Genomic DNA, 26,722 nt, shown 5'->3' with positions numbered 1-26,722 from the left:
ACTATGTGACGAGGCCATACCCCTAGCCTTAAACAGCCGAACACCAACGCGTTACCGTCACAATATATATATATATATATATATATATATAATCAATAAAAACTGGTAACAAAAAAAAAAATATATATATATATATATATATATATATATATATATATATATATATATATATATATATATAATCAATAAAAACTGGTTTGGAGAAGGTGGGCTCCGTGGTTGTAGACTTTCTATGGCCCAAACATTCACATTGTTAATACTAATGGAGCACTCTGAGCTTTTATGGAGTTTAATCTACTTAATTTGAATACATTCTCGGGGTAATGGGCATCGCCCATGATGGGTTAGTGGGCTCCTCTCTCTGCTGCTGCCCTAGCATGGGGAGATACTACCCACATCGTACCCAAAACTAACCCAAAGGCAACGAATGTTAAAATCAACCTAACCTAACCTTATCCGACCTAGTCTAACCTAACCTTATCCAATCTAACTCGAGCCATTCTAAAATCGAAACGAGTCAAGCCCAATCGCGTTTGTTCCCGATTCACAATCTGCAATTCCGGGTCTGAATCTCAGGCAGAACAGAAATGTTTGGGCACGTTTCCTGTCACCTAATAATCCCATTCACCTAGCAGTAAATATTATAGGTACCCAGTAGTTAGTGAGCTTGTGAGGTTGCATCCCTTTATATATCACAGGAGTTATACATATTTTATATATCACAGGAGTTATACATATTTTATATATCACAGGAGTTATTAATTATTACATAGTTTCACAGGAAGTATGTTCGCGCCTTCTTGACTAATAGGTGAGCTGTGTGGGGCGGTGAAGCCTGATCCTGCACACCTGAGGCCAGATTCACGAAGCAGTTACGCAAGCACTTACGAACCTGTTCATCTTTCCTCAATCTTTGATGGGTTTGGTTACATTTATTAAGCAGTTTACAAGCATGAAAACTTCCCAATCAACTGTTGTTATTGTTATAAACAGCCTCCTGGTAATTCGGAATTCATTAGCTGTTTAATAATTGTAAACAAAGCTGCCAAAAATTTCGAAAAGATGTACAGGTTCGTAAGTGCTTGCGTAACTACTTTGTGAATTTGGCCCCAGGTTAGCAACACTGTATTGGTGGTTTCACAACGTCCATTCTGCAATCTTACACTGGCTTTGAGGACGTGGTCATATTGGAATAAGATATCTTCCATGTGTATAGTATTATCATCCGAATATGTATATGTAGTATCTATATCTTGATATGTAGTAGGCTTCCATCAGTCTCAGGAGACTATGGATTTGGGCTCTGGTTGTCGGTCTGGAGTGTCCTCTCCAGGGCACAAAGCCTGGGTACGTTGAAACGGGGGAGAAGCTGTTACCCATGCAGCAGGTTCATCCTCCCTTCTCTACGTCCCTCCATATATCTTGATATAGATATATCAAATATCTACATATTTGATATATATATATATATATATATATATATATATATATATATATATATATATATATATATATATATATATGTCGTACCTAGTAGCCAGAACGCACTTCTCAGCCTACTATGAAAGGCCCGATTTGCCTAATAAGCCAAGTTTTCCTGAATTAATATATTTTCTCTAATTTTTTTCTTATGAAATGATAAAGCTACCAATTTCATTATGTATGAGGTCAATATTTTTTTATTGCAGTTAAATTTAACGTAGATATATGACCGAACCTAACCAACCCTACCTAACCTAACCTAACCTATCTTTATAGGTTAGGTTAGGTTAGGTAGCCGAAAAAGTTAGGTTAGGTTAGGTAGGTTAGGTAGTCGAAAAACAATTAATTTCTGAAAACTTGGCTTATTAGGCAAATCGGGCCTTGCATAGTAGGCTGAGAAGTACGTTCTGGCTACTAGGTACGACATATATATATATATATATATATATATATATATATATATATATATATATATATATATATATATATATATATATAATCACATTATTTTTCATCGCAAGACATCTCCACACGGGTGGGGGGGGGCTTCTCCCCCTCTCCACAGCTTGAGAATTTAATATTCAGAATTACTTATTTGTTGCAGGAATATCGAGGGAGATTGAAAGGCATGCAGTGACCTGTGACGTCAGTGATGTGGTGACCTGGTGACGTCAATACTGTGGTGACTTGGTGACGTCTGTACTGTGGTGACCTGGTGACGTCTACCGTGGTGACCTGGTGAGGTCAGTACTGTGGTGACGTCAGTACTGTGGTGACCTGGTGAGGTCAGTACTGTGGTTACCTGGTAAGGTCAGTACTGTGGTGACGTCAGTACTGTGGTGACATCAGTACCGTGGTGACGTCAGAACTGTGGTGACCTGGTGACGTCAGTACCGTGGTGACCTGGTGACGTCAGTACCGTGGTGACCTGGTGACGTCAGAACTGTGGTGACCTGGTGACGTCAGAACTGTGGTGACCTGGTGACGTCAGTACCGTGGTGACCTGGTGACGTCAGAACTGTGGTGACCTGGTGACGTCAGAACCGTGGTGATCTGGTGACGTCAGAACTGTGGTGACCTGGTAACGTCAGTACCGTGGTGACCTGGTGACGTCAGTACCGTGGTGGCCTCCTGGTGACGTCAGTACTGTGGTGACCTGGTGACGTCAGTACTGTGGTGACCTGGTGACGTCAGTACCATGGTGACCTGGTGACGTCAGTACCGTGGTGACCTGGTGACGTCAGTACCGTGGTGACCTGGTGACGTCAGTACTGTGGTGACCTGGTGACGTCAGTACTGTGGTGACCTGGTGACGTCAGTACTGCGGTGACGTCAGTATTGTTGTGACCTGGTGACGTCAGTTCTGTGGTGACCTGGTGACGTCAGTACTGTGGTGACCTGGTGACGTCAGTACTGCGGTGACGTCAGTATTGTTGTGACCTGGTGACGTCAGTACTGTGGTGACCTGGTGACGTCAGTACCGTGGTAACCTGGTGACGTCAGTACTGTGGTGACCTGGTGACGTCAGTACCGTGGTGACCTGGTGACGTCAGTACTGTGGTGACCTCCTGGTGACGTCAGTACCGTGGTAACCTGGTGACGTCAGTACTGTGGTAACCTGGTGACGTCAGTACTGTGGTGACGTCAATACTGTGGTGATCTTGTGACGTAAGTACTGTTGTGACCTGGTGACGTCATTACTGTGGTGACCTGGTGACGTCAGTACTGTGGTGACCTGGTGACGTCAGTACTGTGGTGACCTGGTGACGTCAGTACTGTGGTGACCTGGTGACGTCAGTACTGTGGTGACCTGGTGACGTCAGTACTGTGGTGACCTGGTGACGTCAGTACTGTGGTGACCTGGTGACGTCAGTACTGTGGTGACCTGGTGACGTCAGTACTGTGGTGACCTGGTGACGTCAGTACTGCGGTGACGTCAGTATTGTTGTGACCTGGTGACGTCAGTACTGTGGTGACCTGGTGACGTCAGTACCGTGGTAACCTGGTGACGTCAGTACTGTGGTGACCTGGTGACGTCAGTACCGTGGTGACCTGGTGACGTCAGTACTGTGGTGACCTCCTGGTGACGTCAGTACCGTGGTAACCTGGTGACGTCAGTACTGTGGTAACCTGGTGACGTCAGTACTGTGGTGACGTCAATACTGTGGTGATCTTGTGACGTAAGTACTGTTGTGACCTGGTGACGTCATTACTGTGGTGACCTGGTGACGTCAGTACTGTGGTGACCTGGTGACGTCAGTACTGTGGTGACCTGGTGACGTCAGTACTGTGGTGACCTGGTGACGTCAGTACTGTGGTGACCTGGTGACGTCAGTACTGTGGTGACCTGGTGACGTCAGTACTGTGGTGACCTGGTGACGTCAGTATTGTTTTGACCTGGTGACGTCAGTATTGTTTTGACCTGGTGACCTCAGTACTGTGGTGACCTTGTGACCTCAGTACTGTGGTGACCTGGTGACGTCAGTACTGTGGTGACCTGGTGACGTCAGTACTGTGGTGACCTGGTGACGTCAGTATTGTTTTGACCTGGTGACGTCAGTATTGTTTTGACCTGGTGACCTCAGTACTGTGGTGACCTTGTGACGTCAGTACTGTGGTGACGTCATTACTGTTGTGACCTGGTGACGTCATTACTGTGGTGACCTGGTGACGTCAGTACTGTGGTGACCTCCTGGTGACGTCAGTACTGTGGTGACCTGGTGACGTCAGTACTGTGGTGACCTCAGTACTGTGGTGACCTCCTGGTGACGTCAGTACTGTGGTGACCTTGCAACGTCAGTACTGTGGTGACCTGGTGACGTCAGTATTGTGGTGACCTCCTAGTGACGTCTGTAACGTGGTGACCTCCTGGTGACGTCAGTACTGTGGTGACCTGGTGACATCAGTTCTGTGGTGACCTGGTGACGTCAGTACTGTGGTGGCCTGGTGACGTCAGTACTGTGGTGGCCTGGTGACGTCAGTACCATGGTGACCTCCTGGTGACGTCAGTACTGTGGTGACCTTCCAGTGACATCCGTACCGTGGTGACGTCATTACTGTGGTGGCCTCCTGGTGACATCAGTACCGTGGTGACCTCCTGGTGACATCAGCGATGCTTCACGTGTCGGTGGTCATCTATGCCACCTGTCTCCTCCGCCAGTCAGGTATGTGGACCGTGAAACCGTTTGTGCATTAGTGACAAGTGAACGTTAAGACAATGAGCGCTAATATTTGGATTTGGGACGAAAGAAAATGGAGGTGGGGTATCGTTCTTTTCCCCATGTTTCTTTTTTGCTTAAGTTTTAGCTCACTGGTTTTAGTCTTGTTTTAAAACATTATCTTGGTGGCGGATATAGATGCAGAATGTTCATTAGTGTGTCCCATTCTTCTTCAACTGCTTTTCTAATCATTATATGATTCATTGTTATTGTGACTCATCGCCTGTCTAATCATTGTATTCGCTGTGGAATTTGCATCTAATGCAGCTGCCGTCGTTGGATTAATGTTGAGTTTGAGCGCAGGGTCTCCAGCTCGTTGTTTTAGATTTAGTTACTCAGACCGAAATGTCCATGTAGCACGGGCTATGGTGAGCCCGTAAGACTCCAACTCACGTAACCCAACATTATAACCAGAGCGGGGAAGAATAGGTGGACAGCCGCCACACCTGCATCATAATACCGTCCTGGCGCAGCCTGAGGCTTAAGCATCCGTTGGATAAAAACTTAAAACAAATTTTACCGCAGTTCCCCCTTAACATCTCTTACCTCCAGGAAATACATAATGTGACGTGTGTTTCCATACACCAAGTTTAACGGTAGACCAAATATTGGATGAGTACCCTCGCCAGGTAAACTGTATAGTATGTGTTGGGTGTTAATAACACTACGGAACTCAGCTATGGTATGGTTGTGTTCACTTGCAGTCTCCGTGGCGTAGGGGTAAGACGCTCGCCTGACGTTCCCCGAGCGCTTTGTCCTGGGTTCGTATCCTGGCCGGGGACGATTTACTACTATATTTATCTAGGATTTAGTATACTAAGGCGCAAATCCTTAACTGTAGCCTCTGTTTAACTCAACAGTAAAACGGGTACTTAGTTGTAAAACTATTCTTCGGGGGGGGGGGGGGGGGGGGGTCGTATTCCAGGGAACACAGGATTAAGGACTCGCCCGAAACGTTATGCGTAATAGTGGCTGTACAAGAATGTAACAACTTCTGTGTGTGTGTGTGTGTGTGTGTGTGTGTGTGTGTGTATATATATATATATATATATATATATATATATATATATATATATATATATATATATATATATATATATATATATAACTTGTATTCCAATGGTCGATACAATGCTTAAGTCATTGAGGCAGGAAAAGTCGCCTTCAGACTTCAGGTAACAGTCTATGGCAACTGACAGCATCGGGAGGCTGTGCGATGTGTGGCAGTCAGCACTTCTAAACAGTTACATTTCTAGAAGTTACACCCCCGCTCCTGTGCCAGGTAAGTACACTACGGGCTCACTATAGTCCGTGCTACTTGTCCCGCTCCTGTGCCAGGTAAGTACACTACGGGATCACTATAGCCCGTGCTACTTGCCCCGCTCCTGTGCCAGGTAAGTACACTACGGGCTCACTATAGCCCGTGCTACTTGCCCCGCTCCTGTGCCAGGTAAGTACACTACGGGCTTACTATAGCCCGTGCTACTTGTCCCGCTCCTGTGCCAGGTAAGTCCACTACGGGCTCACTATAGCCCGTGCTACTTGCCCCGCTCGTGTGCCAGGTAAGTCCACTACGGATCACCATAGCCCGTGCTACTTGCCCCGCTCCTGTGCCAGGTAAATCCACTATGGGCTCACTATAGCCCGTGCTACTTGCCCTGCTCCTGTGCCAGGTAAGTCCACTACGGGCTCACTATAGCCCGTGCTACTTGCCCCGCTCGTGTGCCAGGTAAGTCCACTACGGATCATCATAGCCCGTGCTACTTGCCCCGCTCCTGTGCCAGGTAAATCCACTATGGGCTCACTATAGCCCGTGCTACTTGCCCTGCTCCTGTGCCAGGTAATTCCACTACGGGCTCATTATAGCCCGTGCTACTTGCCCCGCTCGTGTGCCAGGTAAGTCCACTACGGATCATCATAGCCCGTGCAACTTTGTGTTCCAGTAGCTGAATCTTAAACAACAACTACTTCTAAACATTTTCTTAATGTGTGGTAAACACTCCTCGTCTTATTTTGAACGCCACCTGTGTGGCCAATCAAATGAATAGGGTCAAATAAAACTTTCAAAAGTTACTGCACAACAACATCAACTGAAAAAATGAACTCTGGGGAGTTCATTTTTACAATTCCCTTCTAAAGTGAAGACAAATATAAGGTAAATAGAAAACATTGGCAATATGTGTGTGTGTAAATAAATTCCTGTTTCTATAAATTCGTGGCATTTCACCACCAACTGCAGGAGGTGAGAGGGTGACAGGAGCGAGCGGGTGGAGTGCGTTAAGGAGTGCCAACACCGGCCTTCCACCAGCGTTGACGAGTGCCCAACACGATGCCCAGACCCCAGGCTCCTCAGGCCCCACACCAGCCCACAACGGCATCACCTCCCTACTGGCCTCAAGGTACACACACGCGGGCTCTTGGGTTAAAGGGAGGTCCTCACTGCCTGGTATTAATTTAGTTTCCGTTTTCTAAAATTATATTTTTTCTAAAGTTATATCACATTGGATACGGGGGCCAAAGGTTTAAGTCAGTGGTCGTATACACCGGAGGGGGGGAGACAACCCTTGTATACTTCTGGGAGAGGGGAGACGACCTTTATATACTCGTGGGAGGGGGAGACGACCCTTACATTCTTGTGGGACGACCTTTCCGTCGAGGTGGGCAGACAATGTGTTCAAGTTTTCTTCAAGGCCCAACTTCGAAAAATGTGTTGGAAAAAGAATCATTTCTCAAAAAATTATAGTTTTCTTATCACTATAAACTTTTTCTTTTAATAATAATGTATCTCAATTTAAAGGGCATTTGACTTGTACTATTTGGAAAGATCAAATACAAGCAAACATTAATTTTTATTTATATATTAATGAGTTATTAATATTTATATCTAACATCAGCTCACAGTTTTGGCATTGAAAATGCGATAGATTTTTTACACATTATATTTTGTCCTCACCAATTTCAAAGTAGCTTGATATCTCAGAGCTACAAAATAACTCTAAGCTTGGCCAGCTTAAACGTCACAAGCGTATGACGTTATTGTCAACAAAAGTCGCTATTATAGTTCTTTGTTTAATAAAAACACAGTTTAGTTTTAATTTAAAATACCTTATCTATTGCCATCAAAAACGAATCTCATATGTAACTCATAGTAAGAGATAATATGCTAACGAACTTCAAAATATTAATCCATTTAATAGGTTTTAGTTATGATTTAGGTTACTGTGTAGTTCTGTAAACCATCTTGAAGACGATTAGAGACGATCAAAGATGACCTCTTAAGACGTTCTTTAAGACGACCCTAAGTTATCACAACACAGAAAAGTGCTTCACTCAATAAAACTGCCAAAGAACATCTAATTTCTTTCAAAAACAGAACCTTATACCAATGAACAAATATGTGTGTAGAACCTTATGTCATTCACATATTATAATTAGCGTTAACACTTATGACAATTCTGTATTAACCAAATCTTCGCCCCATACCGTCATCAAAGCAGGATTGACGGAGTCAATCTTCAGTCAACCTCAGGAAGACACTTATTTCATGCTATTAAACATCCACTATTTTAGTTCAATGTTCTCCATCATGACTCTAACATTAAAAATGTGTTTTTGGACATGACTGAGTGATACTTGAGGGGGAGGGAATTATCAGGAGAAATTGACAAGCCATTACGACTATATAGCACTGGAAAGGGGTCAGGATAAGGATTGGGGATAGGACGAGGTGATGGAATGGTGCCCAACCACTTATGGACGGTCGGGGATTGAACACCGACCTGCATGAAGCGAGACCGTCGCTCTACCGTTCAAGTCATGTGGTTGGGCAGTGTGATACTTGAGCTTGACCATGTTCCCGGGCTTAACCATGCCCTTGGGCTTGACAGTGATGCTTGGAGTTTGACAGGGCGGTGTCTGGAGCAGCGGAGGGCAGGCGTGTGGCAGCGCTGGTCGACTTTGTGGTGAGATCATCGACCGGGAGGCAGCTCTATCTTCTCCACGACCTCTCCTTTACTGGTAATTAGTATCTAATTGGTCATTACTCCTCAATAGTTCTGACTTTAGTGGTGGTAGTAAGGATTATGCGGCTACCACATACCTCGTTCTGCTGACTCAATTCAACAGGACCAAAATAGTTATCATTTTCAGATATCCCTGGTTGGGGTATATATATGATTTTGTAAAAAATAAATTTGCTACGTTCTGTGGGATACTTGAATAATTCCTCATTGTATCGACTTGATACAGCCAATTAATGCACAATTATAAATTAATATATTAATGCACAACTATATTTTACCCACTTCAAGACTCCGAACCAATATAGAAGCATCAAGAGGAAGTATGGGCCAATATGCCCTCGGCAGTTACTTCCATTCTTATGTTCTCATATCCAATTAATACTCATTGTTTCGTGTTCTGTCATATATTTGTCACAAGTTTGTTCAACTCATCCAAAACTGTTGCACCATATCACCTCACCCAAATGCGAGTATAAGTACGACGGATCAGATGTTTAGTGTTAGTATAAGTATGACTGTTTAGTGTTTTCAGGTTACAGTTGTGTGTGTCAACTAAAGTCTTTGAAAATGTAATAAGTTATTACGAATCGCGTTCAAGTGTCGTGTCAGACTAGAAATAAAAATGAATTTTGAAGATTTGATTTTTCAATTACCATCGACAGTAAAAAGAAACATAAGAAATATTGAGAAAATTCGTGTTAGAATTATTAATCTTGCTTTTTCGGTCATATTTAAGAAATGTTTACAAGAAAGACTGCTACCAATATATATATATATATATATATATATATATATATATATATATATATATATATATATATATATATATATATATATATATATATATATATATATATATATATATATATATATATATTATTAAATATGACCGAAAAAGTAAGATTAATAATTCTAACACGAATTTTCTCAATCTTTCGTACATTTCTTTTCACTGTTGGAGGTAATTCAAAAATCAATTCTCCAAAATTCATTTTTATTTCTAGTCTGACGCGACACTTGAGCACGTTTCGTAAAGCTTATTACATTTTCAAAGACTTTAGTTAACACATACACAACTGAATAGAACTTACACATCTCCGATTTTGTTTATATCTACATTTGAGTGAGGTGGATGGGGTGAGGTGGTATTTAATAAGGTATTAATTTCATCAACACAAGCCAGAACATGAAACAATGGGTATTGAATAGAAGTGATTGTAGAAAGCCTATTGGTCCATATTTCTTGATGCTTCTATATTGGAGCGGAGTCTTGAGGTGGGTAGAATATAGTTGTGCAACTATATTCATTCGAGACACAAAAGGTCACCACCAAAGACACCTTACAAGCAGAACTTATTGCAGAAGGAGAAAAGAATCGAGGCAACTACAGAAGCACCATACTGTCCCCCGAGCTCAAAGCAGCAGCTAAGAGCCTTTGTGAGAACAAGGAGATAGTCGTCAGAAGAGATGACAAGTCGCCAATATACGTCATTCTTAAAAAAGACGAATATCTGGCGAAAATGAACCTCATTCTCTTTGACCAAACTAAATTCCAAAGGGTAACGAAGGACACTACAGCCAAATTGAAAGCAAAGGTCAACAAATTGATCGAAACTGTGAACGCCAAGAAATCCGGACTCCACCTGCCAAAGATTATTGGGGAATATAAACCTGGATACGCATATGGAAATGTCAAGACTCATAAGCCTGGAAACCCACTTCAGCCAGTCATCAGCCAGATACCCACACCCACATACAGAATGGCGAAGCGACTCAACGGCTTGCTGATTCCTTATGTCCCTTGCGCCTTCAGCCTGAAGTCTCCAAAGGAATTTGTTGACTTACTGCGGGGAACACGGGCCACAGGGCAACCCGTTCTCGCATTTGCTTACTGTCAATATTGGCTTATTTAATAAGTGCATCTGTGACATACTAATTAATTGTGAATATTTTAGTTTACCTTGAAAAGCTTCATAGAAAACACCGACCTCACCTAACTTTCTTAGTATGTTAAGATAAGCATCTTATTGCTTCTTATTTACAATTATTACTTAACCTATCAACGGTATAGGTTAAGTAATAATTGTGTTGCGTTTCACTTACGAGATGGAGAAGGATGGGAAGCTGCCCTTTCTAGATGTAACAGTCATGGAAAGGAGCGGAGGGTTCCACACTGCAGTCTACACTAAGGAAACAAACATAGAAATGTGCCTAAATGCCAACAGTGACTGCCCAGACAGGTACAAGAGGAGTGTTATTAACGCTTATGTCGACCGTGCTCTCAGCCAAAGCTCAGGATGGAAGCAAGTTGATGAAGAACTCTGTAGGGTAAGGCAGGTCCTAGTCAACAACGGCTTCTCCAATGGTTTCGTTGAAGACAACATAAGAAGGAAGCTGAAACGCCATGCAACCTCAGAAGAGACAACTAACACAACACCTATACCCCCTATGAGACTATTTTACAGGAACTTCTTTTCCACAGCTCATAAAACGGAGGAAAGGGTCCTGAAAGATATTGTTAATAGAAACGTTATCCCTACAGACAAAAATCAGAAGATACAACTGACGATTTACTATAAAACCAAAAAAACGGCCAGCCTACTCATCAGAAACTCTCCAGATACAAAGCAGAACGCCTTAAAAGAGATCAACGTCGTCTATGCCTTCAAATGCCCACTTGGGGACTGTAAGCCTCAAAGAATTTAGTATATAGGCAAGACAACAAAATCTCTTTCCAGGCGATTAACGATGCATAAGCAACAGAGCTCCATTAAGGAACATATAATCTCTTCCCACAACCAGACCATCACCAGAGAAATCTTAGCAAACAACACAGAAATCATCGATAGATACAGCGATAGCAGGCGACTTGACATCTGCGAGGCTCTACACATCAAGAAATCAACAGCCAATTAATGCACAACTATATTCTACCCACTTCAAGACTCCGCTCCAATATAGAAGCATCAAGAAATATGGGCCAATAGGCCCTCTGAAGTTCTTCCATTGTTACCTTCAATTTACCCAATTAATACCCATTGTTTCGTGTTGTGTCCTGTGTTGAAAGTTTTGTTCACCTCATCCAAAACTGTTGTAACATATCACCTCACCCAAAATGGGGGGTATAAAATAAAATGAAAGCTGTTTAAATCATAGCATAGTAAGAACTCTGTTTAGTGTTTGCAGGTTATAGTTGTGTGTGTGTAAACTAAGTCTTTTTTTTTTTTTTTTTTTTTTTTTTTTTTTTTTTTTTTTTTTTTTTTTGAGATATATACAAGAGCTGTTACATTCTTGTACAGCCACTAGTACGCGTAGCGTTTCGGGCAAGTCCTTAATCCTATGGTCCCTGGAATACGATCCCCTGCCGCGAAGAATCGTTTTTTCATCCAAGTACACATTTTACTGTTGCGTTAAACAGAGGCTACAGTTAAGGAATTGCGCCCAGTAAATCCTCCCCGGCCAGGATACGAACCCATGACATAGCGCTCGCGGAACGCCAGGCGAGTGTCTTACCACTACACCACGGAGACTGCTGCTGTCTTTGAAAATGTAATAGGTTATTACGAAACGTGTTCAAGTGTCGCGTCAGACTAGAAATAAAAATGAATTTTGGAGAATTGATATTTCAATTACCATCAACAGTGAAAAGAAACATAGGAAATATTGAGAAAATTCGTATTAGAATTATTAATCTTACTTTTTCGGTCATATTTAATAATATATGTCTACAGGAAAGACTGCATATATATATATATATATATATATATATATATATATATATATATATATATTAAGTATATAAATATAATATCTCATACTTTGTTAGACTTAAGACTTTATCACCCAGTTGCTTACCCTTATTTTTATATACCTTACATTAAGAAAAGCAGCAAGAGTCATGAAGACGACTTAAACCGATGCTCTGGGTCCTCCTATGCACACGCCTTAGACCACTACACCACGACATGGTCAAAAGCAATGCAATCTAAAATTCAACTGAATCCTCCTTCAGCTGAAGTCAAATCAGGGTTCTCACACATTGTTGCCCATCAGAGTACCCAGCGCCAAGGTTCGAATCCTCGTCACGGGTCCTGCTCATTTTCTAATCGATACATCACGTTCTTTGTGCATACCATACATTAATTCATTTCCGTCTCTCCCGGTGATTCGAACCCTGGATTCCCTATTGCGAGTAGAGAAGGAACCCAACTGTACCACAGAGACTGATTTAAACGTTTTCCGGGCCAGAGGCGTCCCCGGCGGTGGAGGCGAGTTACAGGAGTGACGATGACACCGCGGTCTTCAGGTACACAGAGGAGTTGAGAGAGTTCGAGGCAGCAGTGAGGACCTACTTCCACGTGGTGAAGATGAGGAATGTCCTCGTCTTCTGTTCTCCCCAACACACTCTCCATATCTTCGAGCAGGTATGTCCTTACACCTCAGTGTACCACAGTATCGCACACGCACACACACACACGCACGTACATACACACACGCAAATGGAATGCATTAGGAAGTGATGTGGTGGAGGCTGACTCCATACACAGTTTCAAGTGTAGATATGATAGAGCCCAATAGGCTCAGGAACCTGTACACCTGTTGATTGACGGTTGAGAGGCGGGACCAAAGAGCCAGAGCTCAACCCCTGCAAACACAACTAGGTGAGTACACACACACACACACACACACACACACACACACACACACACACACACACACACACACACACACACACACACACACACACACACACACACGACATACGAACGTGAACGTGAACATACGAACGGCATTCAGAAACTTGTGTAAAGAATCATTCAGAACTTTGTATACCACATATGTCAGGCCAATCCTGGAGTATGCAGCCCCAGCATGGAGTCCATATCTAGTCAAGGATAAGACTAAACTGGAAAAGGTTCAAAGGTTTGCCACCAGACTAGTACCCGAGCTGAGAGGTATGAGCTACGAGGAGAGACTACGGGAATTAAACCTCACTTCGCTGGAAGACAGAAGAGTTAGGGGGGACATGATCACCACATTCAAGATTCTGAAGGGGATTGATAGGGTAGATAAAGACAGTCTATTTAACACAAGGGGAACACGCACAAGGGGACACAGGTGGAAACTGAGTGCCCAAATGAGCCACAGAGATATTAGAAAGAACTTTTTTAGTGTCAGAGTGGTTGACAAATGGAATGCATTAGGGGGTGATGTGGTGGAGGCTGACTCCATACACAGTTTCAAGTGTAGATATGACAGAGCCCGATAGGCTCAGGAATCTGTACACCTGTTGATTGACGGTTGAGAGGCGGGACCAAAGAGCCAGAGCTCAACCCCCGCAAACACAACTAGGTGAGTACAACTAGGTGAGTACACGACTTGTGTTGTGACCATCGTGTTGGGTGGACGTGGGTTGGGAGCTCCTGGTTCACTAGTGGAGTGCGAGGGGTAATCAGGCAACTTCGAAGTGAAAAAGTGTGTACAAGTGAATGAAAAAAAACTTGGGTTTTGACCAAAGCCATAAGGTAGTGAAGAAAAATAGTTTAAGTAGCGTAATTGAAAATAGTTGATGAAGTACTGTGGCAGTGTGCAGTGTGGAGCAGACCTCACCGACCTCTGACCGTGACCTCACCCCCGGCAGCAACCCTCCTACCACCACGTGGGGAGACGCTTGGAGATTCACTCACCTATTGTGTTAGCAGGACGGTAAGATACTTGGAACCCCTGTGGGTAAGGTTGCATTATAGCAATGACTAGGTCAGGAAGGGTGTCTAGGTCCAGCAGTATTATGATTGAAGAAGAAGATAGGTTTTTGGAGATGATTGGGAAATTTGTAGAGAAGAGGGATGTTTGGATAGATCATCTAATCCAGGGGATTAAAAGTGAAGTCTTTAATAAGATACAGGACGAGGTTCAAAGACTCAAAAAAGAGTTTATGGATTATATTCAAGAGGAAATCAGGAAGAGCAGGGTAGAATGGCAAGAATATCTAAGCTTATTAATGAATTTGGCAGGAATAAAGGAAGCTTGGCAGGGGAAGGGGGAGTAGTAGTAGGTGGAGTAGCGGGAGTGGGAGGGGTGGGGGTCAGCCAGGGAGGGGGCCACCAGCATGACCCTGAACTGAGAAAGAGGACAATCATAATCCATGGATTGCTTGAAGCCAGGGCACCATCGAGGCAGGAAAGGATGGAGATTGAGGATTTGGAGCTACAGGGGATCTTGAGAGATATGAGAGCCCAGATGGCAGGGAATGAGGTGCAAGTCCACCGACGCATTGGGCCATAGAACTGTAACAGGAAACGACCTGTTCTGGTACAGTTCACTAACGAAGAGGCAGTGGATTACATCACAAACACTTACTCAGAGGTAGCGAAAATTACTACAACGTATATATTGACAAATTCATGACGAAGGAGGAGCAGATAGCCCACAGAGCAAGCAAACAACAATACAACTCTTCTCATTTGAGCGTAGCTACACACCCCAATGCTAATCCACCCCATGCTAACCAGCTCACACCTTCTCAGGTCACTCCCTCCCCAAATCAGCCCTCCCTGCCCCTGATTATCTCCCCAACACCTCCCTTGACCCCTCTGACCCCACTGCAGTCAAATTCATCCCACATTCCAAGGACCCCCTCATCACCTCAACCCCCAAAACCCGTCCAGCCCTCATCCCCTCAACCCCCAAAACCCACCCAGCCCTCATCCCCTCAACCCCAAGAACCCACCTAGCCCTCATCCCCTCAACCCCCCAAAACCTACCCAGCCCTCACCCTTCCTCATCCCCTCTCCTTCCATGTGACCCCCCACCCTTGCGAGGGGGGTGGGAGGTTCCCCCACCCCCCTCTATCCTTCCCCCTCCCAACCTCTGACACCCAACCTTACGCTATCTCCCAACCCCTCTATGCCTATCAGACCCTCCCTAATCTTCAGACCCAGTATGCCCTTCCTACTCCAGACCTACCTACCCAGGTCCTACCCCGGACCCTCCTACCTACCTTCCTAGAAGCCCAGCCCCCATTAGCCCCCCAAGCACCCCTCCTGACCTCTTTCACCCCCGATACCCCCCCCCGGACCCCCCCCAGATCTCCCCGGACACCCCCCGGTTCCTCCCCGCCCCCAGTCATCCCCCAGACCCCCAGAGAAAGGGAGAACTCTGGTACAAGAGTTTCCATGAAGAATCTCAAGATTTGGTACACCAATGATGATGGGGTATCTAATAAAGCAGAAGAGATAAAAGAAAGAGTTAGTGAAGCAGATCCTGACATAGTTGCAATTGTGGAAACTAAAATTAATGACATGATCTCAGATGCAATCTTTCCTGAAGGGTACCAGGTGGTACGAAAAGAGAGGACACAGAGACAGGGAGGGGGAGTGGCACTCCTAATAAACCGGAAATGGAAGTTTGAAGACCTGGGAAATCGGGTTACCAATGAGTGCACAAGCTTCATACATGGAACTCTGACAGTAGATGGGAGGAAGATTGTGATCTTGGCAATCTACAATCCCCCACCAAACAGTAGAAGACCCAGGCAGGAGTATGATGACAACAACAAGGCATGTATAGATGAACTGCAGAAGGCAGCAACACTAGCCCACAGAATGAGAGCGAAGCTGCTGATCATGGGGGACCTAAATCATGGAGAAATAAATTGGGAATCAAGGAATCCCCATGGAGGGGACGAAACGTGGGGAGCAAAATTAGTAGATGTTATAGACAGGAATTTCCTAACACAACATGTGAAGGAAGACACAAGGGAAAGAGGAGGAGATGCACCGAGCCTATTAGACCTGATTTTCACCCAGAACGTAGAAGACATCGAGAATTTAGAGCATGAAATACCTCTAGGGGCCAGTGACCATTGTGTCCTAGTCTTTGACTACATGATGGAATTCAAACTTATGACCATGGGACAAGAGATCTGGGAAAGGAGAGTTGACTACAGGAAAAGGGACTATAAGAGGATAAGGGACTATCTGGGTGAAGTGCAGTGGGAGGAAGAAATTAGAGAAAAAACAGTTCAAGATATGATGGACCTAGTCATACAGAAATGCCAGGAGGCCGAAGAGAGATTTATACCCAAAGTAAAGGGAAAAAACAAGAAGGAATATAATAACCCATGGTTTAATAGACAGTGTCAGGAAGCAAAAATGGCCAGCAGGCGGGAGTGGAGGAAGTACAGAAGACAAAGGACAGAGGACAACAGGATCAGATGCAACAAAGCTAGGAACGATTACATTAACATAAGACGAACATCGGAAAGGGACTATGAGAACGATATTGCAATCAAAGCGAAAAAAACAACCTAAGTTACTACACAGTCAAATAAGAAGAAAAATGTCGGTGAACGACCAAGTGACAAGACTAAGGAAGACAGAGGGGGCATATACTGAAAGTGACTAGGAAATCTGCGAGGCACTGAAAGTCAGTTTCCACGGAGTGTTCACTACCGAGCCTGAGCAACTCCCATTGTTGGAAGGGGTTACCCTAGATGAAAGACTATCAGATATAGAGGTGACAGCAGAGGAGGTAATGAAACAGTTGACAACTCTAGATGCAACTAAAGCAGTTGGACCAGACAAAGTATCACCGTGGATACTAAAAGAAGCAGCGCAGGCCCTCAGCGTGCCTCTGGCAATGATCTTTAATGAGTCACTTATGTCGGGAGAATTGCCCAGTTGCTGGAAGAAGGCAAATGTCGTGCCGATCTTCAAGAAAGGCGATAGGGAGGAGGCACTTAACTATAGACCTGTATCACTGACAAGCATCCCCTCTAAAATACTGGAAAGAATAATTAGGCTACGACTGGTTGCACACCTGGAGAACATTAGATTTGTGAACAAACATCAACATGGGTTCTGGACAGGGAAATCGTGCCTAACAAACCTTCTGGAATTCTATGATAAAATAACGAGGATAAGACAGGACAGAGATGGTTGGGCAGACTGCATATTTCTGGACTGCCAAAAAGCCTTTGATACAGTACCGCACATGAGACTGCTGTTCAAGCTCGAGAGGCAGGCGGGGGTGGGGGGAAAGGTCCTAGCATGGATAAGGAACTACCTAACAGGAAGGAGCCAAAGAGTTATGGTAAGGAGCGAGAAGTCGGACTGGCGAACAGTAACAAGTGGAGTACCACAAGGATCGATGCTGGGACCAATTCTATTTCTTGTATATGTTAACGACATGTTTACAGGCGTAGAGTCCTACATGTCGATGTTTGCGGATGATGCAAAGTTGATGAGAAGAGTTGTGACAGATGAGGATTGCAGGATCCTCTAAGAGGACCTGAACAGGTTGCAGAGATGGTCAGAGAAATGGCTACTGGAATTCAACACGAGCAAATGTAAAGTTATGGAAATGGGACTAGGAGATAGGAGGCCAAAGGGACAGTACACAATGAAGGGGAACAGCCTACCTGTGACGACGCGCGAAAGAGACCTGGGTGTGGAAGTAACACCTAATCTATCTCCTGAAGCACATATAAATAGGATAACGACAGCAGCATACTCTACACTGGCAAAAGTTAGAACATCATTCAGAAACCTAAGTAAGGAGGCATTTAGGGCGCTTTACACTGCCTACGTGAGGCCAGTCTTAGAGTATGCCGCCTCATCATGGAGTCCCCATCTGAAGAAGCATATAATGAAACTGGAAAAGGTTCAGAGGTTTGCAACGAGACTCGTCCCAGAGCTACGAGCGATGGGGTATGAGGAGCGCCTGAGGGAACTGTGCCTTACGACACTAGAAAGAAGAAGGGAGAAGGGGGACATGATAGGAACGTATAAAATACTCAGAGGGATTGACAAAGTGGACATAGATGAAATGTTCACACGGAATAGTAACATAACGAGGGGACATGGATGGAAGCTTGAAACTCAGATGAGTCACAGAGATGTTAGGAAGTTTTCGTTTAGCGTGAGAGTAGTGGGAAAATGGAATGCACTTCAGGAACAGGTTGTGAAAGCAAATACTATTCATAATTTTAAAACCAGGTATGATAGGGAAATGGGACAGGAGTCATTGCTGTAAACAACCGATGCTCGAAAGGCGGAATCCAAGAGTCAATGATCGATCCTGCAGACACAACTAGGTGAGTACATACACACACACACACAGGCCAGTGTCCTTAACTTGTATACCATGCAAGGTGATGGAGAAGATTGTGAGAAAAAACCTAATAACACATCTGGAGAGAAGAGACTTCGTGACAACCCATCAACATGGGTTCAGGGAGGGTAAATCTTGCCTTACAGGCTTGATAGAATTCTATGTTCAAGTGACAAAGATTAAGCAAGAAAGAGAAGGATGGGCGAACTGCATTTTTTTGGACTGTCGGAAAGCCTTTGACACAGTACCCCATAAAAGGTTGATGCATAAGCTGGAGAAACAGGCAGGAGTAACTGGTAGGGCGCTCCAGTGGATAAGGGAGTACCTAAGCAATAGGAAGCAGAGAGTTACAGTGAGGGGAGAGACCTCAGAATGGCGTGAAGTCACCAGTGGAGTCCCACAGGGCTCTGTGCTTGGACCTATCCTGTTTCTGATATACGTAAATGATCTCCCAGAGGGTATAGACTCATTCCTCTCAATGTTTGCTGACGACGCATCAAAATTATGAGAAGGATTAAGACAGAGGAGGACAGCTTGAGGCTTCAAGAAGACCTAGACAAGCTGCAGGAATGGTCGAACAAATGGCTGTTAGAGTTTAACCCATGCAAATGTAATGTAATGAAGATAGGGGTAGGAAGCAGGAGACCAGATACAAGATATCATTTGGGAGATGATATACTTCAAGAGTCAGAGAGAGAGAGAGAAAGACCTGGGGGTTGATATCACGCCAGACCTGTCCCCTGAAGCTCATATCAAGAGAATAACATCAGCAGCATATGCCAGGTTGGCTAACATAAGAACGGCCTTTAGAAACTTGTGTAAGGAACCTTTCAGAAGATTATATACCACATATGTCAGACCAATCCTGGAGTATGCGGCTCCAGCATGGAGTCCATATCTAGTCAAGCATAAGACTAAACTGGAAAAGGTTCAAAGGTTTGCCACCAGACTAGTACTCGAGCGTAGAGGTATGAGCTACGAGGAGAGACTACGGGAATTGAACCTCACTTCGTTGGAAGACAGAAGAGTTAGGGGGACATGATCACCACATGCAAGATTCTCAAGGGATTCGACAGGGTTGATAAAGACAGGCTATTTAACACAAGGGGCACACGCACTAGGGGACACAGGTGGAAACTGAGTGCCCAAATGAGCCACAGAGATATTAGAAAGAACTTTTTTAGTGTCAGAGTGGTTGACAAATGGAATGCATTAGGAAGTAATGTGGTGGAGGCTGACTCCATACACAGTTTCAAGTGTAGATATGATAGAGCCCAATAGGCTCAGGAACCTGTACACCTGTTGATTGACGGTTGAGAGGCAGGACCAAAGAGCCAGAGCTCAACCCCCGCAAGCACAACTAGGTGAGTACACACACAGTCATTTACAACCCTCCCCTAAATGACAGAAGACAGGAGTTTGATGGGAACAACATGGCAACCATTAATATAGTAGAGAGAGCTGCTTCAGTTGCCTGCAGGAATGGCTCCAAACTCTTAATCATGGCGATTTCAACCATGGAAAGATAGACTGGGAGAATGGGGACCCACATGGTGGTGCAGATACGTGGAGAGCTAAACTCTTGGAAGTGGCAACAAGGAACTTTCTGAGCCAGCATGTCAAGGAACCCACAAGAGTGAGAGGCAATGATGAACCAGCTAGACTCGACTTTATATTCACCCTGAATGAGTCAGAAATAAGGGAAGTCAAAGTTGAAGCCCCCATAGGAATGAGTGACCACAGTGTACTGATTTTTGAGTACTTGGTGGAGGTAGGGATAACTTATCCAAGGATGGGATCGGAGGGAAAAAGACTAAATTACCGAAGAGGAAAATATGACGAGATGAGGAACTTCCTCAGGGGAATACCATGGGAAACAGTACTTAGAGACAAGAATGTGCAGGACATGATGGATTTTGTCACCCAGAAGTGCCAGGAAGCTGCAGACAGGTTTATCCCCGTCCAAAAGGAGAAAAACGAAGAACAACAGAAAAACCCATGGTTCAACCAGGAATGCAAGATAACAAAGGAACTGAGTAAAAGAACATGGAGAAACTACAGAAATAACAGAACACCGGAGAGCAAGGAGAGATACCAGAGGGCCAGAAATGAGTATCTCAGAGTGAGGAGGGAAGCAGAGAGACAGTTTGAAAATGACATAGCGAGTAAAGCCAAGACCCAACCAAAGCTGCTCCACAGCCACATCAGGAGGAAAACAGCAGTGAATTAACAAGTGATGAAACTGAGAAAAGGGGAGAACAGATACACAGAAAATGACAAGGAGGTGTGTGAAGAACTCAACAAGAGATTCCAGGAGGTCTTCACAATAGAACAAGAAGCCCCTGCACTAAATGAGGAGGAGGCAAACCAAGCAACCTTGGAGGAATTTGACCTCACCAGTAATGAGGTCAAAAGGTGTCTGCTGGAGCTGGATGTGACAAAGGCTGTTGGGCCTGACAGAATCTCACCAAGGATACTAAAGGAAGGTGCAGAAGCACTAAGTGCGCCACTCTCTATGGTGTATAACAGGTCATTGGAAACAGGAGACTTACCAGAAAGTTGGAAGACAGCTAACGTAGTCCCAATATACAAGAAGGGTGACAGGCAAGAGGCGCTGAACTACAGGCCAGTTTCCCTAACTTGTATTCCATGTAAGGTGATGGAGAAGATCGCGAGGTAAAGGCTCGTAGAACATCTGGAGGGAAATAACTTTGTAACACACCACCAACATGGGTTCAGGGATGGTAAATCGTGCCTCACAGGTTTAACAGAATTCTATGACCAGGCAACAAAAATTAGACAGGAAAGAGAAGGGTGGGCCGACTGCATTTTCCTGGACTGCCAAAAAGCCTTTGACACAGTACCCCATAAAAGGCTGTTAAAAAGTTGGAGCATCAGGCAGGAGTAAAAGGGAAGGTGCTCCAGTGGATAAGGGAGTACTTAAGCAACAGGAAACAGCAAGTAACGGTGAGGGGGGAGACATCAGAGTGGTGAGATGTCACTAGCGGAGTCCCACAGGGCTCAGTACTTGGACCCATCCTGTTTCTAATATATGTAAACGATCTCCCGGAGGGTATAGACTTGTTCCTCTCAATTTTTGCTGATGATGCAAAAATTATGAGAAGAATCAAGACGGATGAAGATAGACAGAAACTACAGGATGACCTGGACAAACTGGAGGAATAGTCTAGAAAATGGCTGCTAAAGTTCAACTCGGGAAAGTGTAAGGTAATGAAATTAGGCGAAGGGAGCAGGAGGCTGAACACAAGGTATCATCTGGGAGGTGAAATCCTGCAAGAGTCAAATAGAAAGATCTGGGGGTTGATATCACACTGAACCTGTCCCCAGACCACCACATCAAAAGAATATCATCAGCGGCATATGCTAGACTGGCCAACATAAGAACTGCCTTTAGAAATTTGTGTAAGGAATCGTTCAGGACCCTGTATACCACTTGTGTAAGACCAATCCTGGAGTATGCAGCTCCAGCATGGAGTCCCTACCTAGTTAAACACAAGGCAAAGTTAGAGAAGATCCTGCGGTATGCCACCAGGCTCGTCCCGGAACTGAGAGGAATGAGCTACAAGGAAAAGCTAAAGGAGCTGAACCTCACAACCCTGGAAAACAGAAGAGTAAGGGGAGACATGATAAACATCTACAAAATTCTCAGGGGAATTGACAGGGTGGACAAAGACAAACTCTTCAGCACGGGTGGGATACGAATAAGGGGACACAGGTGGAAACTTAGTACCCAGATGAGCCACAGAGACGTTAGAAAGAATTTTTTCAGTTTTTTTTTCTTACCACAGACGTGGCCACACATTTACAATGCTAACCAGCATATATACATTTTCTTCTGTCCTCCATGGACAGGGTTAGAGAAGTGTTAAACATATAATTCAAGGGTTAATTGAACACTCAACCACAGAAGGTGATTCGGTGCTTTTAAAATGCTAAGCTAACCTACATACGTAAATACATAGTTACACAGATTTACGTATGTACTATATAAAGTGTTTGATGTGTCTTTTACATAGTGTCATTAATGTACATTCACAAAGGTGAAATTTAATTCTTTCAGTGTCAGAGTAGTTAACAAATGGAATGCACTAGGAAGTGATGTGGTGGAGGCTGACTCCATACACAGTTTCAAATGTAGATATGATAGAGCCCAGTAGGCTCAGGAATCTGTACACCAGTTGCTTGACAGTTGAGAGGCGGGACCAAAAAGCCAAAGCTCAACCCCCGCAAGCACAACTAGGTGAGTACAATTAGGCGAGTACACACACACACACGTTACCATGTTTGAGTACTGAAACACTTCTCATATTACTAGATGAGGTACCCGGTGATTCCCGGATCACGTCCGACTCCAGTGATGGTGTAATCCAACATCCACTCTATCGGTGAAGCCCGTCCTCCGTAACGTTCCCAACGTCCAGAAAACGGTCAGTTTAAAGTGGTCTCTCCTAACCTACCAGAGGACCCAAAACAGAAAACGGGACAGAACGTCACTTTCGCCAGCCGCTTCCATTTTCTAGTACGATAATTTTTGGCCCTTGGGTAACGCATACGTGCAAAAAGCGACGTTTTATGTAGGAGGACAGGTTGCTCTCACTAGGGGAGGATGGGTGGCACCACACACCTGCTCCTGTATCACAGGCACCACACACCTGTACCATATGCATACATGACACTAAAATCCACCACGATGTAGTTCTTACTCATACATGTGGGATTTTCACCTCTACTGCCCGGAGTGGTAATTTACCTATAACCATACAGATATGCGTCATTAGCTCCTGGTACGCGGTCAGATTACAACGTATAGATATGTATATGCGTATGTACTCTGGAGTTATACATATATAGATGTATGGGGTTGAGTATTATGTATATGCAGTGAAAGGTTATGCATATGTATGTATACGATAAGGATATTTATGTGATTGGCAGGTCCGGGCCCGGGCGCTGGAGTCTGCCTCACTCTACTGGTTTGTGGTGATGGAGGAGGACGTCACCAGCGCCGTCCTCGACACCCTGAGGGAGGGCACGCAGGTGAGAGAGGGGGCACGCAGGTGAGGGAGGGCAGGGGAATGAGGTAGGGGCCGCAGGTGAGGGAAGGCAGGCGGGGTGAGGGAGGGCAGGCGGGGTGAGGGAAGGCAAGCGGGTGAGGGAGGGCCCGCAGGTGAGGGAGGGGCCGCAAGTGAGGGAGGGGCCGCAGGTGAGAGAGGGGCCGCAGGTGAGGGAGGGGCCGCAGGTGAGGGAGGGGCCGCAGGTGAGGGAGAGGCCGCAGGTGAGGGAGAGGCCGCTGGTGTGAGTGTGCAAAAAATGTCAGGATTAATTTATGAGGAGAAATACTTAGGACTTCTACTGCACTAAATTAAAAAATTACTGTATGTAAAATTAATACTACTAAAAATCCTCAACTATGATTGTAAATCCTACTCCTCTTGTCCTAATGACAATTAACTGTAGGGGGCAGGTGGGTCTCTGAGGGTGAATGGAGTTGTTGATTGGAGATCTACATCCACCTGCAGACATATCAACACATCAGCGTGTATTTTTATACAAGGATAAGATTAAATTTTGTTCAGTTTTGATTAATTTAGATTAAATAAGTTCAGTTTTGCGAGTGAACACTGCTGTAGATCAAGTATGTGAACGATATACACAGTCCAGCCTAACTCTAATATTATCACGACAGCCAATATTCACATACTAATAAACTCAAGATAATTGAATTATACAAGTATGATATATGTAAATATGCAATCAAAGGTCCATAAATGCGGTCCAAGTACTGATATCTAGGTACAAGAAATTCTATTTGATATGATAAACTAATGATAAATTAATGATAGCTAAGTTAGCAATTGTTAACGATGTATAAGATCAATTATATATATACAGATAAATTCAAATTTATATGAAAAGTTTCAGTTGCTGAGAGATTAAATCAAAACTTACTGAAATTTAGGGCTTTGCCCTGCAGTGTAACGATTAACAATTTATGTGGCCATATTAAGGTTATGTTAGGATGAATGCAATTGGCCAATCAACAAACTACAAATAACACTCAAAACTTATCCAGAAATTGAGAACTGGAGCCTTATCTGACTAGTTACCAGACTGTATGTCTCTCTCGTGAGGAGACAGGCTTTATATTTTTAAGTCACAGCTTTGCTATTGAGAAGCTTTGCTAGTTGATTATGTCCTTAGTAGCTTTTGCTGTAGGCTAGGATTAAAATGATCGTGGTGGTGGAGGCGACGTCACTTAGTGTGCCAACTCTGCACACGCTCCATGTAAACAAACGTCAGCTGACTCTGGCGCTGCTCAGGGCGCTTGATCTCCAAGCAAGCCGGGCCTCCCTTTTGGTCTGGCAGGGAGGCCTATAAGTAATATTGATTGATTATTTTTATTGTCTATACAGATTATTGAAATAAAATGTGTTTAAAATATAATTAGATATAGGATTTAAAGATTATACGTAGTACTTGATAATACCATTGATTCTTATTAAGGATTTGATTCAATCCTCACCGGAAATCTATTGATGATCCAATTGTTTTTTAATTGATAGGTTCTTCTGGAACCTTCTAGATCCTTGAGAAATCGTGCACAATGTCACGTAGACACATATAGGCCCAATGGCGTACGTGATCATGGTAGCATTGTCATGTAGGCTCTAGTTGATGTAGGATATAATGAATCTGATGTGATTCCGATACGATATAGAAATAATACGTTTCTTAGGTAATAATATTGATAAAGTGGGTAACGTTTTCCACAAGGGGAGGGCACGCGGGTGAGGGAGGAGTTTCCTCCAACCCCCGTAGTAATGGTAGTGTTCAGCCTGCCCCCGTAGTAATGGTAGTGTTTCCTTCATCCCCCGTAGTAATATCAGTGTTTCTGGATGCAGATGACAGTGGTGGTGCGCCGGGGCCCAGGACACTACGAGCTCTTGGTCTCCCATGTAGACCACACCAACACCATGCGGTAAGTTCCGACGCCAAGCGGTAAGTTCACAGCGCCATTCGGTAAGTTCCAACACCATGTAAGTTCCAAATTATAATAAATAATAAGTTATTATTAAATTGCAGGCAGGAGGCCAACGGTGAGGCATGGAGAGGAAGACATATTATACACAAGGTTGACTACTCTACAGTGATGTTACTCTCTATATGTTCTGGGAGTCTGAGATATGGCTCTACTGAACAGCTAGGCTCTTATTATTTACTAATCACAATTTAGATAGACCAGGGACATTAAATATCTTGATGAATTGAGTACACATTATTTTTAATTTATATTTAATTAGAAATTACAAATCCTGCTCTGTCCACATTCTACTCATAACTAAACCATCCTCCCCCCACCCCACTGTAGGAAGTGTGTATTCACCTAGTTGTGCTTGCGGGGGTTGAGCTTTGGCTCTTTGGTCCCGTCTCTCAACTGTCAATCAACTGGTGTACAGATTCCTGAGCTTACTGGGCTCTATCATATCTACATTTGAAACTGTGTATGGAGTCAGCCTCCACCACATCACTGCCTAATGCATTCCATTTACTAACTACCCTGATAAGATTTACATTTACCTATGTTATACAGGCACTAGAAATTGATAACAATAACCAATATATAGTTTACTAGCAATGCAATTCAAATAATAAATAAACTTAACGACTTAATCCCACAACAACTCGTGAAGTGTAGATGATGTTAACCTCAGATGGAGGCTGGTCAACCTCATGTCTCAATTAATGTCAAACTCTTGACCGAAATAATCACAACTTTCTACATACCACAACTATGTCACATAACATCATGTTCATCATACCACCACCACCACCATGAATCCATATCATGTTCACCATACCACCACC

The 26,722-nt window shown here is 44.0% G+C and overlaps 1 protein-coding gene across 1 annotated transcript in view; it reads left to right on the top strand.

The window, feature by feature from the left end:
* Positions 1–4,053: 4,053 nt before the first annotated feature.
* LOC123750681 (glutamate receptor ionotropic, delta-1) overlaps positions 4,054–26,722 on the top strand; it is a 38,637-nt gene continuing 15,968 nt past the window's right edge. The window contains exons 1-6 of the mRNA XM_045732784.2: positions 4,054–4,646; positions 6,940–7,099; positions 8,608–8,717; positions 12,971–13,146; positions 23,792–23,893; positions 25,759–25,835. Coding sequence (XP_045588740.1) covers positions 4,595–4,646; positions 6,940–7,099; positions 8,608–8,717; positions 12,971–13,146; positions 23,792–23,893; positions 25,759–25,835 — 677 coding nt within the window. The 5' untranslated portion in view covers positions 4,054–4,594. The remainder of the gene's footprint in view (positions 4,647–6,939; positions 7,100–8,607; positions 8,718–12,970; positions 13,147–23,791; positions 23,894–25,758; positions 25,836–26,722) is intronic.

This window comes from Procambarus clarkii, chromosome 4 (assembly GCF_040958095.1).
Source record: "Procambarus clarkii isolate CNS0578487 chromosome 4, FALCON_Pclarkii_2.0, whole genome shotgun sequence".
Taxonomy (NCBI): Eukaryota; Metazoa; Arthropoda; class Malacostraca; order Decapoda; family Cambaridae; genus Procambarus; species Procambarus clarkii.
This window is presented reverse-complemented; position numbering and strand designations above follow the sequence as displayed.